Source organism: Camelus bactrianus, chromosome 16, assembly GCF_048773025.1.
Source record: "Camelus bactrianus isolate YW-2024 breed Bactrian camel chromosome 16, ASM4877302v1, whole genome shotgun sequence".
In the NCBI taxonomy this organism is placed as follows: Eukaryota; Metazoa; Chordata; class Mammalia; order Artiodactyla; family Camelidae; genus Camelus; species Camelus bactrianus.
Window position 1 is genome coordinate 40,089,453 of NC_133554.1, and position 15,431 is coordinate 40,104,883.

Genomic DNA, 15,431 nt, shown 5'->3' on the forward strand with positions numbered 1-15,431 from the left:
TACTATTTTTTTTTCATAAAGCAAATATACAAGGTATAATTTACTTATAATAAAAATGTACCCATTTTAAGTTTCCAGTTCAAGTAAGCGTGAGCAAATGTATACACTCTTAACTGCCCAACATAGTCAAGGTACAGAACATTTCTGTTACCCACCAAAATTCCTTATTCCCCTTTGTAGTCAGTCCTTGTCTCCCAGTCCCAGACAGCTGCTCATCTTCTTTCTGTCACTATAGATTAGTTTTACCTTTTCCAGAATTTCATATAAATGAATCCATACAATATACACTTCTTTCACTTAGCATAGTGTTCCTAAGGTTGATCTTATGTCAGTAGTCAGTTCCTTTCTATAACTGAATAACTTCCATTTTATCATGGTATACCACAATTTGTTTATCCATTCACCCATTGATGGATATTTGGGTTGTTTTAAATTTGGGGCTGTTACAGATAAAGCTGATGTGAACATTCAAGGACAAATTTTGTGTGCTCATGTTTTCATTTCTCTTGAGTAAATACCTAGGAGTTCTGTTGTTAGGTTGCATGGCAAGTGTAAGTTTATGATTCACTTCATAGGAAACTGTTAAGCAGTTTTCCAAAGTAGTTGTCCCATTTCTGTATTCCCATCAGTACTGTATTGAGAGTACTAGTTGCTTTAAATCCTTGTTAACACTTGATATTGTCAGTCCTTCTGTTTTAGCCATTCTAGTAGGTGTGTAATATATTCTCATTGTGGTTTTAATTTGCATTTCTCTAACGGCTGATAATAAGTATCCTTTCAGGTGCTACAACCATTTGTATATTTTCTTTAATGAAGTGTCTATTCAAATTATTCTTTCGCTCCTTTTTTAATTGGGCTGTTGGACTTCTTACTGAGTTGTAAGAGTTCTTTTTCTGGATACAAGTCCCTTGTCAGATAGAAGTTCTGCAGATAATTTCTTTGAACCTGTGACTTGCCTTTTTGTTTTCATAATGATGACTTTCAAAAGATCAAAGTTTATACATTTTGACGAATTTCAGTTGATTGATTTTTTTCTTTTATAGTTCATTTATTTTCAGCCTAAGAAATCTTGGCCTATCCTAAGGTTGCAAATATTTTGTCCTTTGTTTTCTTTCTTAAGTTTTATAGTTTTAGCTTTTATATTTAGGTTTGTGATCCATTTTCACATTGTTTTGTGTATATCCCTTACCTTATCAGGGGTCATTCATATGATGGAGAACTGAATTTTTCACCTGTGAAAACTGGTAGCATTGGTTTCACTATATGTCTATCATTCCACTCATGGGGTAGTTTAAAATTACATGTCAAAGCTCCATTGTCTTCAGGTGGTACAGTTGTCTGCCATATTGAAATAAATGACAAAGGAAATTGATATTGCCCTGAGCAATACTTTGTTTATTTTCATATTTATGTGGTAATGTCCAGTTTTACAAAGCAGAATGACCTTAGTAGGAGCTTTTATACAGAACTCATTTTTTTTTCACCTGGAGCTATAGTGAAATCAAATTCATCTTCATTTGGTACCTGACTTTGTTAAACGGTAAAACTTGAGTTGGCAGTGCTCTGCAATAGTGAGAAATTTTCTCTTCCCAGATGTGTTTATATAACATATATATCCTCGTTGCCCACTGTGGAAATTTATAAGGATTATTTCTCTGATATTTTATTGATCCAGCTAGTGTCTAATTTACTCATTTAGTCATTCATTTATCAAGCATTTAATGAATGTCTCCTGTGTGCTGGGTACTGTACTAGACTCTAGGGAATCTAAGATGGATCAGACTCAGTCTCTACCCTGTGGGAACTCATTCTGGTTAGAGACATAATAAACAAATCACTGTGATAGCCTGTGAAATAGGACATTTTTTAAAGTGTTAAATGAGATAACATGTGAAAAAAGGTTTACAAATTTAAGATATTTTTCCTCCAGTGCATAGTGTGATGTCTGATATGTCTTAAATGTTTGTTATATTTTTGAATGAATTGATGAAGAGCAAAGAGCTATGAAAAGATAATATTATAGTATAAAGAAGAATTAGTTCTGCCCAGATGTATAGGTAGAATGAGGAAGGCTTCACAAAGGATATGTTGATATTATGTTGAGAATCAGGATGCAGAACAAGAAAGAGACTGTGAGGCATGAAAGTGCCTTAGTCTGTATCAGCCGTGTGTCTTATACAGCTCACACAATACTTATTTACATCATCTTCTGAGCCTTGTGACAACTCCATGAAGTGAGTTCACACAGTTAAGTGCTTGAGCCTTGACTAAAACTCAGGTTCTAGGGTGTAAGAAAAAGCAGCTAGCCATTTTGTTTTTTACAGTTTCATGAATGTCATGATTGCTGATATTATTGGATTTCTATGATTATATTTATGAAACAATTGTTTTGAGTTATAAGTATATGAGAGAGAAACATACATATAATGAAAATATAGTTCCATTTTATTTATATAAGTAGATTAACTTATGTGGATACATAAGGGGTTTTTTTTTTAGAGGTTTCAGAAACAAATTAGAAAATATTTGCTTAATATTTCATAGATTCTTTATGATTCAGGTAGTTCTTTTAGGATTTTAGAATTTCAGTCCTTTTGTACCATTTATCTAAAGAACAACAAATGGAAACTGATTCCTCACAACCAATTTACCTGTAAATTCCTTCCTAAAATGGATTTTTTGAGGAGTCCTTTCTTTCCAGTATGTGATGCATGGAGGCAGATATTTTACAGTTCAAAGGTGCATTGGGGTCTTTATTCAGCTTCTTGAATTCTAAAGTGTGGCAAGCTGAGATTTGGTTTTGTTTCTCAAAAAATTAAGAAATTTTAAGGTATAAATAATTACTACTTACAGGCATCAGAACTATATTTGCCTGTCTTGTCTCAACAAGTTGGTTGTAACTCTTAAGTTTTGGGTAGGTGGTCATGACAACTTTGAGCTGTCTAGATTAGAGAAAAGGTTTTATTTATTTGTGCTGTCATTAAAACTATTCTGACTTACATCATCAAGTAACTCTGTGAAAGAAATAGATTTAAGCCAACAAGTAAAAATAAGATGAAAATTATACGTGGATTAATTAATTTCAGAGTCCAGAATTTTCTCCAGATGCTTTCAAAAGTCTGGGCTTCTTTTTACGTAAATGGCTGGAAAAGTAATCTATTGGTAAAATGTAGAAAAATTAAGTGCAAATTTTAAATGTGTTTTTAATAATTCCAGAATTTGAAATTTTTTATTTGCAGCTCAGATCGTCTAATAGAAGAGACAATAAGGTAAGAAAAATGCTTTGTTTTTGTTTGCACATAAATGAACAGATCATGTTAATCCTGTAACTAGAGTTAAAGTCAGTTCATTGTCCTTAAAGATGAGGATTTCATTATATGGTAATGTATTTACTGTGTCTTTCCCTTATAAGATATATTTGAAGCCTGAAACATTTGTTTCTGGAATTACTAGAGTTAGGCTGTTTTACCTAGGTTAATTTTCTGATTAATTTATACTCAACATTTTTAGCCTCAATCTTTTTATTCTCACTTTTAAAAAGAAAACAGTCTTAAGCATGTGATTTGATAATGCTTTAAATCTAACTTTTATGTAGACTTGATTTCTGTTACAGTAGCTGTAGAAATCTGCATTAATTAGTATTATCTGTAATAATATTCAAGTAGTGTCTTGCTTAAGGTAAGGGAAATTTGTTCTTTGGTTTGAACTGCTTAACTCCCTAGGTTTGGTGAATTTTTAAATACCTATTTTATGACAGTAAAAAGGTAAGTTAACTAGCTATGATGTCAGTGCTTTAGAATTCAGCAATGTCTAAAGCACTGTGTTTCAGGAAAGATAAAATGAAGTAACAGCAGCAAGCGTTTGTATTCCTACTATATATTTTGATACTGTGTTCAAGTGCTTTACATGCTTTATTTTATTTAATCTTCTCAATAACCTTTGAGATAGTATATAATGATCAGTGCCTATCTCCAAAACAAAAAAAGAAATTAAGGTAAGTAATTTGCCCACGGTCACATAACTAATAGATAGTATTGAGGATTCAGATCCTCAAATCTGAGTCTAACTCTAGAACAGTGCTCTATCTAAACCACTACTATATTTACTATCGTACAGAAAGAGGCCAAGCTTTGGAGTGTGAGTTGGTTTGGAACCTGGCTGTGCTACTTATTAGATCTCTGTTCTTGGATAAGTTAGTTGGAGCCTTCATTTTCTTACATGTTTAAAAACATGGGATTGATGATTATACCTACCCTAAAAGATTGTTGTGAAGATTAAAGATAATATGAATAAAATGCCTCGCACAATACCTGGCTGGTACTAGGTAATCTGAAAATGGTAGCTCTATTATTAATATGTTTTTTAAACCTTTTATTTTAATATCACTTTCAGATTTCAGAAAAGTTCTAATAATACAAAGAATTTCCATATTACCCTTTACCTGGATTCACATTTGTGTTTTCACAATTTTTGTTTTTCTCTTTTCAATTTTGAGTCATTCATTCATTCATTCTAGATCTGGACCATTTTCTGAGCTTTTTTTTTCTTTTAATGGAGGCACAGGGGATTGAACCCAGGACCTCGTGCATGCTAAGCCAATTGTTGTTCCTGAACTACTTGAAAATAAATTATAGGCATGGTGCCTCTTCACCCCTAAATATTTCAGTGTTCATATCCTAAATATTAATTTATGTTGAAATGGACATATGGATTGTTATTTTATTTAATAGATTATAACATGTTCCTATCATTATTTAATAATCTTAATAAATCTTTTATAATAATATACAGCTATCATATCTTAGAATTTTGTTTGAATTGCATGTACTAGGTCTTCCATCTGAACAAAGTTTTCACAGAATTGCCTAATTGTCAACTGATACATCTCCATTGTGACGCCTTCCCTTTCTTCAGTACATAAAGTCAGGTCACATTTTGCCAGATTCTTTACTTAAAGCTTCCCTATAAACCCTTTTTCTTTTTTTTCCCTTTTATTTCCTCCTTTCTGCTTCATCTTCTCTGGCCAAGCTGCCTTAAACTTTTCAATTCAAAGCTGGACTTTTTAGGGGCTGGTAGTATGAGTATAAAAATTTGGAGTACCTCATAGAATAGGAACAGTTGAGAAGCGTCGAATCACTGATACTGTTATTTTGCTAGTTAAAAGCAAAAAATATTTAATTAGAAGGGCTTTTATTTCACTGTTTTTCTTTGTTTCAAAATATGATGGGTATCACAAATGAAATTTTATTGAATATATAGCTAGGTATGATTACTTATGGATAATATGTAATTTAAGTGTCTAATTATTTTTCCTTTTCTATATGGAAAATTTGACCTTTCCCTTTGGAACTGTTTTTAAAATATGTACACAACAATATAAACAGGCATCAATTTATTGAAAAAAATTTAACATTTTTAATATTAGTAATTTTATTTGTAATAATTTAATAAGTGTGTTCTTAAACTTTAAATGTATAACTAGTATTGTCTGTTGTTGCAAAAATAAATGTCTAAGTTTAGTTCACAGAACAGGTAAGAAAGTTGAAGTTCCAGTAAACACATCAATAATTTATCATTTTAAAAGCATTATATATTATTTGGAGCTTATGTTTCACCTCTGTGTATTTGACCCTTGAAATAACAGCCTAGATTTCACTCAGCTTCACTCCAAATGATGGAATGAGATGGGAAAGTATATCTATCTAGATATACTTTGTGTGGTACTGGAAATCGTGCATATTCAACAAGATAATAACATAATGTATGATGATAATATCCGTTCTCCAAGGAATACAAAGTGCTTTGCGGAAATGATTTTTTAATTTTCTCTCTCTACTTCTGACTCAAAGTGCATAGGAGATGGTGATAGTCCCAGTTTAAAAAAACAGGCATTTATGATGCAAAGATTGGCCTCAGGTTGCTCAGCTCAGGTTTGACTTCTGTTACTTTACACAAAGCCCTAATACCTATTTTTAAAAACCCTGTAAATTAAGTTTATTACAAAACAACCATATTTTAAACGTATCATATTCTATTATAGACATACGCTTAACCTGAAAAATTATGAATAAGAAATAACGATACAAAGCATGTTGTTAGTTTGACTCTTCTTGTGATCTTTTTTCTTTGTTTCAAGTTGACGTCGCCTACTTCCTTCTGCTCCAGTCTTGACTGGTTGTGCTCTAGACCTGCTGCATTCACTGTTCTGGTCCTTGGATGTCCTTTCACCATTATCCTAAAATGACTTGCTTTATTGGATCACCTATTTCTTGGATTTAGTGTCTTCCACTTTCTTAATTTATAGATTTATTTTTGGACTTTGCAAATTTAAAAAAGTCTCTATTCTACCCATATTCTTGATTCACTATTTAGCTAAGATACAGAAATCTAGGTTGAAAATAATTATGAAATTTTTGAAGGCAATGTTTCTAGTACTGCTTTTTAAGTCCATTGCCAGTTATAAGTTCTGATCCTTTGTATGTGATAAGCTTTTTCCTTCTGGAAGCTTTTAGGATCATTCCTTTTCCCCTGTGTTTTTGTTTGTCTTCAATCTCACCAGGGTGAGCTTGACATTCATCTTTTTTACTCCATTGCACTAAGCATTTGGCGGATCCTTACAATCTGGAAACTTGTTTTCAGATTTGAGATTTTGTTTGTTTATCATTTTCGTCCCTCCTTTTTCTTGATACTTTCCTACCTTTTCTCTATTTTCCTTTTTTTTTTTTTTTCCTACTTTCTGGAAGTTTACTCAGTTTGTCCTTCGACACTTCTTTTACATTTTTATTTCCACTCTCCTTTTTGTAATTTACTCTCAAAAGGGATAGATACACACACGTCTATATGTTTGTGTGTTGCATAGATGTGATGTTATTTTACCTCTCAAAGGACAGTAAATATAATTTGATTTTTAGAGTTTCATGAGCTTCCTTTATTGCCACTATTTCCTCAGACTCACTTTCTGTTTGCTGGTTAGTTTGTGGATCTCTGCCTTTTATGTTAGAGGCTTCCCTCAAATGTCTGGTGTCCCTTGGCTGTTTGTTCATATTTAAGGGTGAGGCTCCAAATCTAGTGACCGGAAGCTCATTCTTTGTGGATGGCTGATAGGACTTGCTGAGTGGTAGGTTTCACAATGAGTGATCGGGAAGAGACCTGGCTGTTTCACTGGGACTTCAAAATCTCGGTTATGTCTTCTACTGAACTGAGGGCAGTCACCTGACTGCATGGTTTAGGGAAGGTAATTTAGGGGTCTGACAACTCCTTTTACAAATTTCCACACATTTTCATTCTGTCTTCAGATACACTTGTTCTCTTTGATTCTTTAGATTTAGATTCTTTAGATTTTCTAGAACCTGAGAAAACTTTAAGTCATTACTTGACTGATAGTGGTACTGAGTTAAGTAACAGTAGGAAATTTGGTGCCAACGTTTCTTAATCATTCAGGTGAAATTCCTCTAATTTTCTTTATTAGATATTTATATATTATCAAAGTAATAATGTTACTATTGTAACAATTTAAGTTATTCTAAAATGTATAAAGAAAAGGTTTATCTCCTGGCAGTGTCCCTCCATTCTGCCCCTTGAAACAACTTGTATTAACTGACAGTTGTATATCTTTCTCACTGTCATACAAGCACGCACAAAGATGATTTGAGTGTTTCTTCAAATGAAAAGGACTCATACTCTACACATTCTGTGGCTGACTTTAATCATTTAGTATATCATAAACATCCCTCCAGGTTGATAGAAATAATACTGACTCATTCTTTTAATAACCAAATTTTATTTTATAGTATGGTGGTTATACCATAATCTACTAAACCATTCCAGTGTCGTTTCCAGGTGTTTGTTTATTTGTTTTGGTGGAGGGGTGTTTTTTGTTTGTCTAATACTATTCCAAACAATACTTGTTTTTTAATACATCTCCCTGCACACTTTTGTCTCTTCTTTGCCCTCTCAAATCTCAAAATTTCAATTTTGATTTATCTGTCATTTGCTCAGAGTACTCCCTCTAGCATTTTTCTCCAATAGGATACCTGGTCTTGCCTGCTCGAAAATGTGTTCAGTTAGCTCTCTGGTAGGCCAGGCTATTGGAGACCCTAAAGCAGTGACATACCAGGTGGTGGTAGATGGCCCAGCAATTTACCCTCTTAGCGGCTGATTGTCACACTGGCTGGTAGTCAGCTGTCTGCTTATAGGTCTTTCTGGCTGTGTGTAGCAGTCCTCTCCCAGCTTAAGAACTGGGAGCAGTTCAGTTAATCACTGCAGCCCCTGTACCTGCAGATGCATGTCCTCCATTGTCTTGGCTCCTTAGGACTCAGTGACACGTAGGTCTTTGCCCCCGGCTTGAAGAAGAATAGAGTCTTCCCTGCCCTTAGTTCCCTGGTTCTTCCCTTGCTTGAGAGAGTGTAGCCCTCCCTTGCTGTCTTCCTTAGAGATCTCAAGAGAACTTGGGACTCAGATGGACCCTCCCCAGCAAGTCTGCCTTTGTTCTTGTGTTCTTCCAATGGAGGAAACTGGGCCAGAGATAAGGTCAGGAATTTGTGCTCTGACCACCATCTTCCCAGAATCTCTTCATTTCTGTTCCTCTTTTGAAAAATGTTTTACATATTTTCATAATTCTTCAAGAACATTTTATTTCTTATTACTTTTTATAAGCCAGTATCTAAAACACTCCCCTGTGTATTACATATCAAAATGGATTCTGACCCTGCCTTCTAGGATGCTAATATCCAAGGAGGTAAGACTAATGAAAGTTAATCCTGGCAGTGATAGCAAAAAGATATTAACTGGGATTCCTTTAAAAAGCACATCAAGGTAGTCACATGGAAGAAACTATACAAAGAGTGAAAAAGTCACTTCTTTTCTTTCTCAGTTGTTTAATGAAATCTGTGACCTTTGTCACCTGGCTTGGAAACCAGCATAATGTGCATGTGTGTCCTAAAATCTGCTCGGTTGGCTCTCAAATAGAATTTTGGAACATAATCTTTTCATAAATTTAGGGCTGGTTATATATGAGTATTTTGTAATATATTACACTTTTGGTTGTATTTTTATGTTTGTAATTCCCTACTTCCCTCTCAGAGTTTTTCCTGATTAAGGATATTTTAGTACCTGGCTCGTTTTAAAACTGTTTTAAGAAGCTTTCATAATATGTGATTTGTTAGTTGCCTTATTTCATTTGTTACTTTGAAGGAAAAAAAAAAAACCACAGGAAATGGCTTACTGCCTTGTCCAGAAAGATATCAAAGGATAGCAGTGGGGATGGAGGGGTCATTCAGAAAAAGGACAGTGGGAAGATGAGTTGGGAAGTGATTGTTTTTCCATGTTCCTGCCCAGTGCTTTTCAGAGGTGATGTTGCTCACCTTAGTTTTCTGTTTACTTTTAAAGATATGATGGATCCATGCAAGATAATCTTAAATGTCAGTTTAATGAGCTTCTCTTTTTCTCACTTGCAGCATTGCTATGGCAACAAAAGAAAATATGACTTCACAGAGAGGAATGTTGAAGTCAATTCAGAGTAAAATGAACACTTTGGCCAGTATCCTTTTTGAAAGTTTGAAATCTGTGTCTTTTAGGGGGAACAAATCTGTGTCACCACTTCTCCCTCCCCCCTCCCCCCGGGCAGGTTGCCAGCTTCAGTCTCAGTAGAGGCCATCAGTAATTACAGATTAAGAATATACCCGGCACTCCTACTTTGTGAAAGTCCATCCTGTTTAGCGCCGTTTCTAAAAGATTGCACGCCAGAGGTTTACTATTAGTAGATCTAGAAAAAAATTAGAAGTGCGTTTTTTCAAATTATTCACAAAATTGTTTTATATTTTAAAAGCTCTTGAATCCATATTAGAGCCCCATAGTATATACTATATTAATGTAAACATAAATTACGAGCTTTTTCTTCTCAGTTTGGAGAGTAGGTCAGTGGCAGATGCTTCTAAGGGGAGGGACAGCTACTATACGCGTGGGTGAGTTGTAACTGCTGATAGAGTATTTCCACTGTGACTCGTTCTACACAAGCTGAACTCTAGGATAGATTCACTGCTTGTCTATTGTGACCTCTACCTTCTTAATTCTTCAGTTTCCCAATTTAAATTAGTATTACTAATACTTCTGAGAACCCCAGCAGAGAAACTGATAAGCCTGCTAAGCTAAAACATTTTGTTTACTCTGAGAAGTCAAACCTTTTAGAGAAAAAAGTTTCCTTCCCAATTACTAATGAGGACAGGACCTGTGATTTTCAAAAGTTGAGTATCTTCTGGTTCCTGGATAATTTCAGGTCGCTTTTAGTTTGATACCTTATTTGCCTGAGGAAAAGAATATCCTGAAGTGTGTTGTAATATCCTACAGTTTTTTGTGAATTTTGTTCTTGCATTGTCACCCTAAGTATAAAACCGCACATCCAAAATCATTTCTGTTTTATTCAGGGTTTGATAGTTTACAGAGTACTGTTATATTCATTACCTCATTTTATTATTATTACCACAAATTACAATTGTTCCCCAAAAATATTTTTTAAAAAATCAAATAAAATGGGTACAAGTTAGTCAGGACTCCGCAGAGAGGTAGTAATAAAAACCTAATTCAGGCTGACTTAAGGGAGAAAAGGAGAGAATTAATCTCTTCATGTATCTGTAAAATTCAGGGGTAGAGTTCGACTTAAGGTATGTCTGGATTCAGGGGCTCAGATTTTGCCCATGACTTCATGCCTCTTTTCTTTTGCATTTTAAAAATTGTTTCTGCTTATTGTCCTCTCTTTTTCATTAACTAATTCAAAACACACATTAAAACCTGCAGTGTGTGAAGCTCTATTCAATATGCACAGGAAAATTCAAGATTAGAAGAAAACATGGGCCTACACATACAACATGTAGATTATATAAATACACAGTACAGTCCCTGCTGAGGGTCATTTCATTACAGGAAAATGCAGTGAGGGTTCAGCAGGAGTTGGGATTGGTCTGGCTCCCTCGTATCCAGCGTGGTTTTGTTGGTGCTTTTCCTGACCTTGATATACTACCTCTGTTAACAAAGAGGATGCACCTGCAGGCGTGTGGTCAGAAACCAGCTCTAGAAATACAGAACACTATAGGACACACAGGCATGTGCTTTGATCTACAGCATAGAAACAAGTAAGACAGGAAGATACTTCGCAGTACTGAGTAAAATACGGCTGTGACCTCTGTAAAACCCCTAAATTTGAACATTTCCTATCTTTCCTTTTTTTATGTTTCTCAAATAGGACAGCTAGAGCAGTTGAACCCACTTTTTTTTTTTTTTAGCAATATCCTGCCTCCTGCTGCAAAGTAAATTCAGAATTTTAAATAATTAACCAGTGCTTAATTATACAGACACTAGAGTTGGTTCCCACTAATTGCCTGAATCCAAGAGGGCCTGGGTACTCCTCAAAACCCTCTGGCAAAACTTCCCAGTCTCCTGAGAGAAGGGGTTAAAAGAGAGAGAGAGATGAGGAGAAAAGGAAAGGCAGGAACCTCAGGGTGGTGGTAATGGTTGTAGCTGGCTGCACCGTCTGTGCAGGGTTGCTCTGTTCCTGACCACGCTGACTCCCAGCCGGACCTGAAGCCTGGCGATAGTCCCTGGGTACCAGCCAGCTGTCATCATTGTTACTTTCTTCTCCCTCTCTCTCTATCAATTTTTTTTTCTTTTCATTATTATTACTTGTGTACTGCAGTGTACTGGGAGACTTGAATTTGGGACCTTAAGTGGTAGGCATGTGTGTTTGCTAAAATGCCCTCAGTGTGATTTTCTTTCCCTGTTTCTTTTTGTTATTTATCATTCCTGTACTCCACTGATCTCTATTTTTGTGTTTCTTGTGACTTTTCACTTAAGAGGCTTCTTCCAAATATGACCTTAATAAAGACTTCCCAAAGATCGTTTTCCTGCTGTGAACAGCCTGATCCAGCGGATCAACCTTAGGAAGCGGCGAGACTCCCTCATCCTGGGAGGAGTTATTGGTGTCTGTACCATCCTCTTGCTGCTGTATGCGTTCCATTGATGGGACATCTCCAGGGACTCTTGACAGCCACCACTTTCACACCCTGATCCGGAATAAGGAAAAATAGGAAGGAGAAGTTGACTGACCTGATAATTAGCCTGACCAGCAGGATTAATTCAAGACTGATCGTGCTGGACTCTGTGACATAGTCAGGTTGAGCTGAAGTCACAGGTTTTCTGTGCTGTCTTTTCTAACACACATTTCCTTCTGTTTTTAGTTTTTTAAAAAAATGTTTTCAGTTGCTTTTGTCTCACCAAGAGGTAAGTAAGCCCATCAGAAGCAGAGTTTCTGTGCTTCAGTGATAGTGTTGAAGGCTGATGACAAGGCAGGTCTTACCCTTCAGAAAACCAAGTTTCTCTCTATCCAGAGACTGCTCTCCTTTCAGCCACCAGATGGGGTTGTGAATAAACATAGTTTTTGTCCTTTTATGTTACACTCATCATGAGAAATCACAAGTCATTTCTTAATAATCTGTGATATAAATTTCTACTCTTTGTCTCCAACTCTCTTGGTATTCAAGAAAAATTACATTTTTCACAGAATGTTTGAGATGCTGACAGGCCAACTTCAACACAGTTGAGGTTGTCTGAAACAGGACAAGCACTACAAAACTTTTTTTCTTTTTTTTTTTTAATCATGCACATACTGAGGTTAACTGCGTTGCTGGAAAAACATCAAGAATGACAGGCTTTTTTTACAAAGTCAGTCATTGTTTAGGGGTTTTTGTTTATTTCTTTCATTGGATTAATATTTGCTACTACAAGGAAATGAAATCTCAGTTCTGCCGTGACAACAAGCCATGTCTATCAGTGCCCCCAACTATTGCTCATCATGTCAGGATTAACACGTGAGGAAGACAACTGAGTGAGGAGGCTGCTCGATTTTCAGTGAGGTCTCTTTAACAAGCCACATGTAAAAAGACACTGAGTGAGGGGTCACCATCCAGATAATTCCATTTATAAATGTTCCACAACTTATGAGCAAAAGTTTAAGAACCACCTTCTGATGTACCAGGAATTCTGTATTCATTCCAAATCTGTTAAGCTTTTCCAAACATCCAGAGAATGGTTTTACTGTTGAAGGTGCTTATGACAGAATCCGTCTCTGTCTGCACCTGTCTTCTATTACCATCCCTGGACATTGACAAAATTTTAAACCACCCACCAGAATTCTTTTCAAGTTTAACCATTTCTCAGTTTCTGTATTGTCTGTCTAAACGGCCACAGTTTGGAGACTTCTAACATCTACACTCCTCATCAAGCAAGAAAGCTGTTCTTCACCTTTGGAATTTACTATGGTATTTTAGTCTTGGTTTGAGACTCTGCCACAGGGAGTAAAAGGATATTAGGATGTAGTTCTTAACTACATCACAGTGTATTGACGGTGACGTTCAGATGAACTTGATACACGGCTGGTGGAGTAGACTAACCCCTGTCTAGTACAGAAACTGAGAGATTTTTCATTCTGGTGTCAAAAGTTTTATTATGTTCTGGGTATGAAGAGCATTTGATATATATTTTTTAAACTATGGGGTTTTATTTTTCTAAATATGGGTTGGTTGATCAGTTAGTTGATTGGGGATGCCCTTAAAAGAAAGTTTAAGCTTTCCCAGTGTGAACCTTAAAAGATCAGAGAAGTAAGTTCATCTATTAAATTCTCTGTTGGGAGAACAAACTTCTCTCCCCTGATACTTTATTATCTTTGATTTTTCAAAGGGTTTTGATCGGTTATTGTGCTTCAACTAGAATTTATGGGATTTGGTTGCTATATAGTTGGCATTTATAAAATCTGAAGTATCATAAATAAAGTTATTTATTTAATTATACTACCAGTCTTTTTTACTGGTCTGATTATTTGGTGCATTCATTAAAGCTGATGGTATGAGAGTAAAATGAGGACCCAGCTCATCTAGCTTTGCTGCACCTGAGCAAATACTTTTGATGACCAATGAGCCTTTCCATTAGGGTTATGCTTAAATGAAGTAATAGAATTATATTGGTTATTTTCTTAATGAAAATAAAGAAAATAGTTCTTCCAAGGAAGTTGAAAAAGTGTGGTGCAGATATTGGTGTCAGGTGGGTCTGACTAACCTCCCAGTGCTGTAGCCCAGAGTGAGGTGACCCAGGGCCGAATGCAGATGGCTAGGGCAGGACTCGCCCTTTCCTTCCCATCCCCTTTTGCGGAAGGAAGCCCTGGCGTAAGGAAGTACAAATGTGCCATTTACAAGTAGAGGCTCAGTTTGGATCCCATGATAATTTATTTGAACTCTTTAAAGTTTTATGCCATTTAACTTCTTTTTTTCTTGTTTTTTTCCAACTTTTTTGCTGCCCTTACAAACCAGTTGCTTGGCTCAGGGGCCAACAGTAAGTTGCTTCTGAGAGCCAGTCAGAGCCAGGTCCAAGGAATTTTCTATTCCTGGCCCCAAATGTTGCCTCTTAGAGGAAGTTACTCTCTCAGCCATTTTTCTTATAGAACGGATCACTCCTTTTGGGGTCTTTTAAATAACCACTCAGAATTTTCCATTTCACTTTAAAGTATAAAAAACCATGGCAACAAGAAGGGCAGAAAATTCCAAAAGGTTTACTTCTGAGAGTTTGTTTTAATGTGTGCTGGTAACTTTAGTCTAAAATGTTCAATTAATTTGTTACTCAAGTTCAAGGCCAGATACTGAAGTGATTTCCTTGCTCTGTCCTGGCTGTCTCTGTGCTCTTCTTACTGTTGTTAATGATGCTGAAGGCGTCCCTTTAAACCTGCATTGCTCACCCTTTATTTTTCTAGTGTTAGAAAAGGGCTTTTCTTCTTCATTATTAATCTCCTTTGTACCAGAATTCACAAATTTTTAGAGGATGCCTTTCCCCATACTGCCCAGCTCTCAGATCAGACATAGGACTAAAATCCTGAGAATGGAAATGGGTGATGAGAGGAGTCATCATGAGGGCACTTTTTGTACCTGGAACCAAATAATATCAATTTTACCATTCTTTCCTTTTGGATGCTGAAAACATCTGAATAGAAAAATGTACCTATTGAGCCTTTTGATGCAGTGACTTTTGGCCTCTATGGAATTGAGGCACCTTGGACCTGCATCCCACCATTAATTTTCTGTTTCATTGTTAATAATCTCAACTGATGAAAAGGACTTTAAAGAACTGGACTAGCCTTTTTGGTTTTCTGGTACCTCATGTTTGATCACTAGCCAGATATGATTTCCTGGAAATTGACTGAGTTTACTAACTTGCAGTATTAAGCTATTGAGGATAGATGGCCATGTCTAGTGTTACACTGAATTTGGTGGCAAATGTAACTTAAGAGCAAATGGATTCTACTGGGAGTTAAAATGATTGTGTTCCATTCTCCTTTCGGGGTAAGGGTTGTTTAGCCTGGTCTCCAAAAAGATACAGAACTTTTCATCATGATCTTT

The 15,431-nt window shown here is 35.8% G+C and overlaps 1 protein-coding gene across 2 annotated transcripts in view; it reads left to right on the forward strand.

Annotated features, from left to right (window-relative positions):
* Positions 1-13,835, forward strand: part of GOSR1 (golgi SNAP receptor complex member 1) — a 33,168-nt gene extending 19,333 nt beyond the window's left edge. For both annotated transcript variants that reach the window (XM_010958230.3, XM_010958231.3), the window contains exons 7-9: positions 3,240-3,269; positions 9,456-9,538; positions 11,886-13,835. In XM_010958230.3, coding sequence (XP_010956532.1) covers positions 3,240-3,269; positions 9,456-9,538; positions 11,886-12,010 — 238 coding nt within the window. In that variant the 3' untranslated portion in view covers positions 12,011-13,835. The remainder of the gene's footprint in view (positions 1-3,239; positions 3,270-9,455; positions 9,539-11,885) is intronic.
* Positions 13,836-15,431: the final 1,596 nt, after the last annotated feature.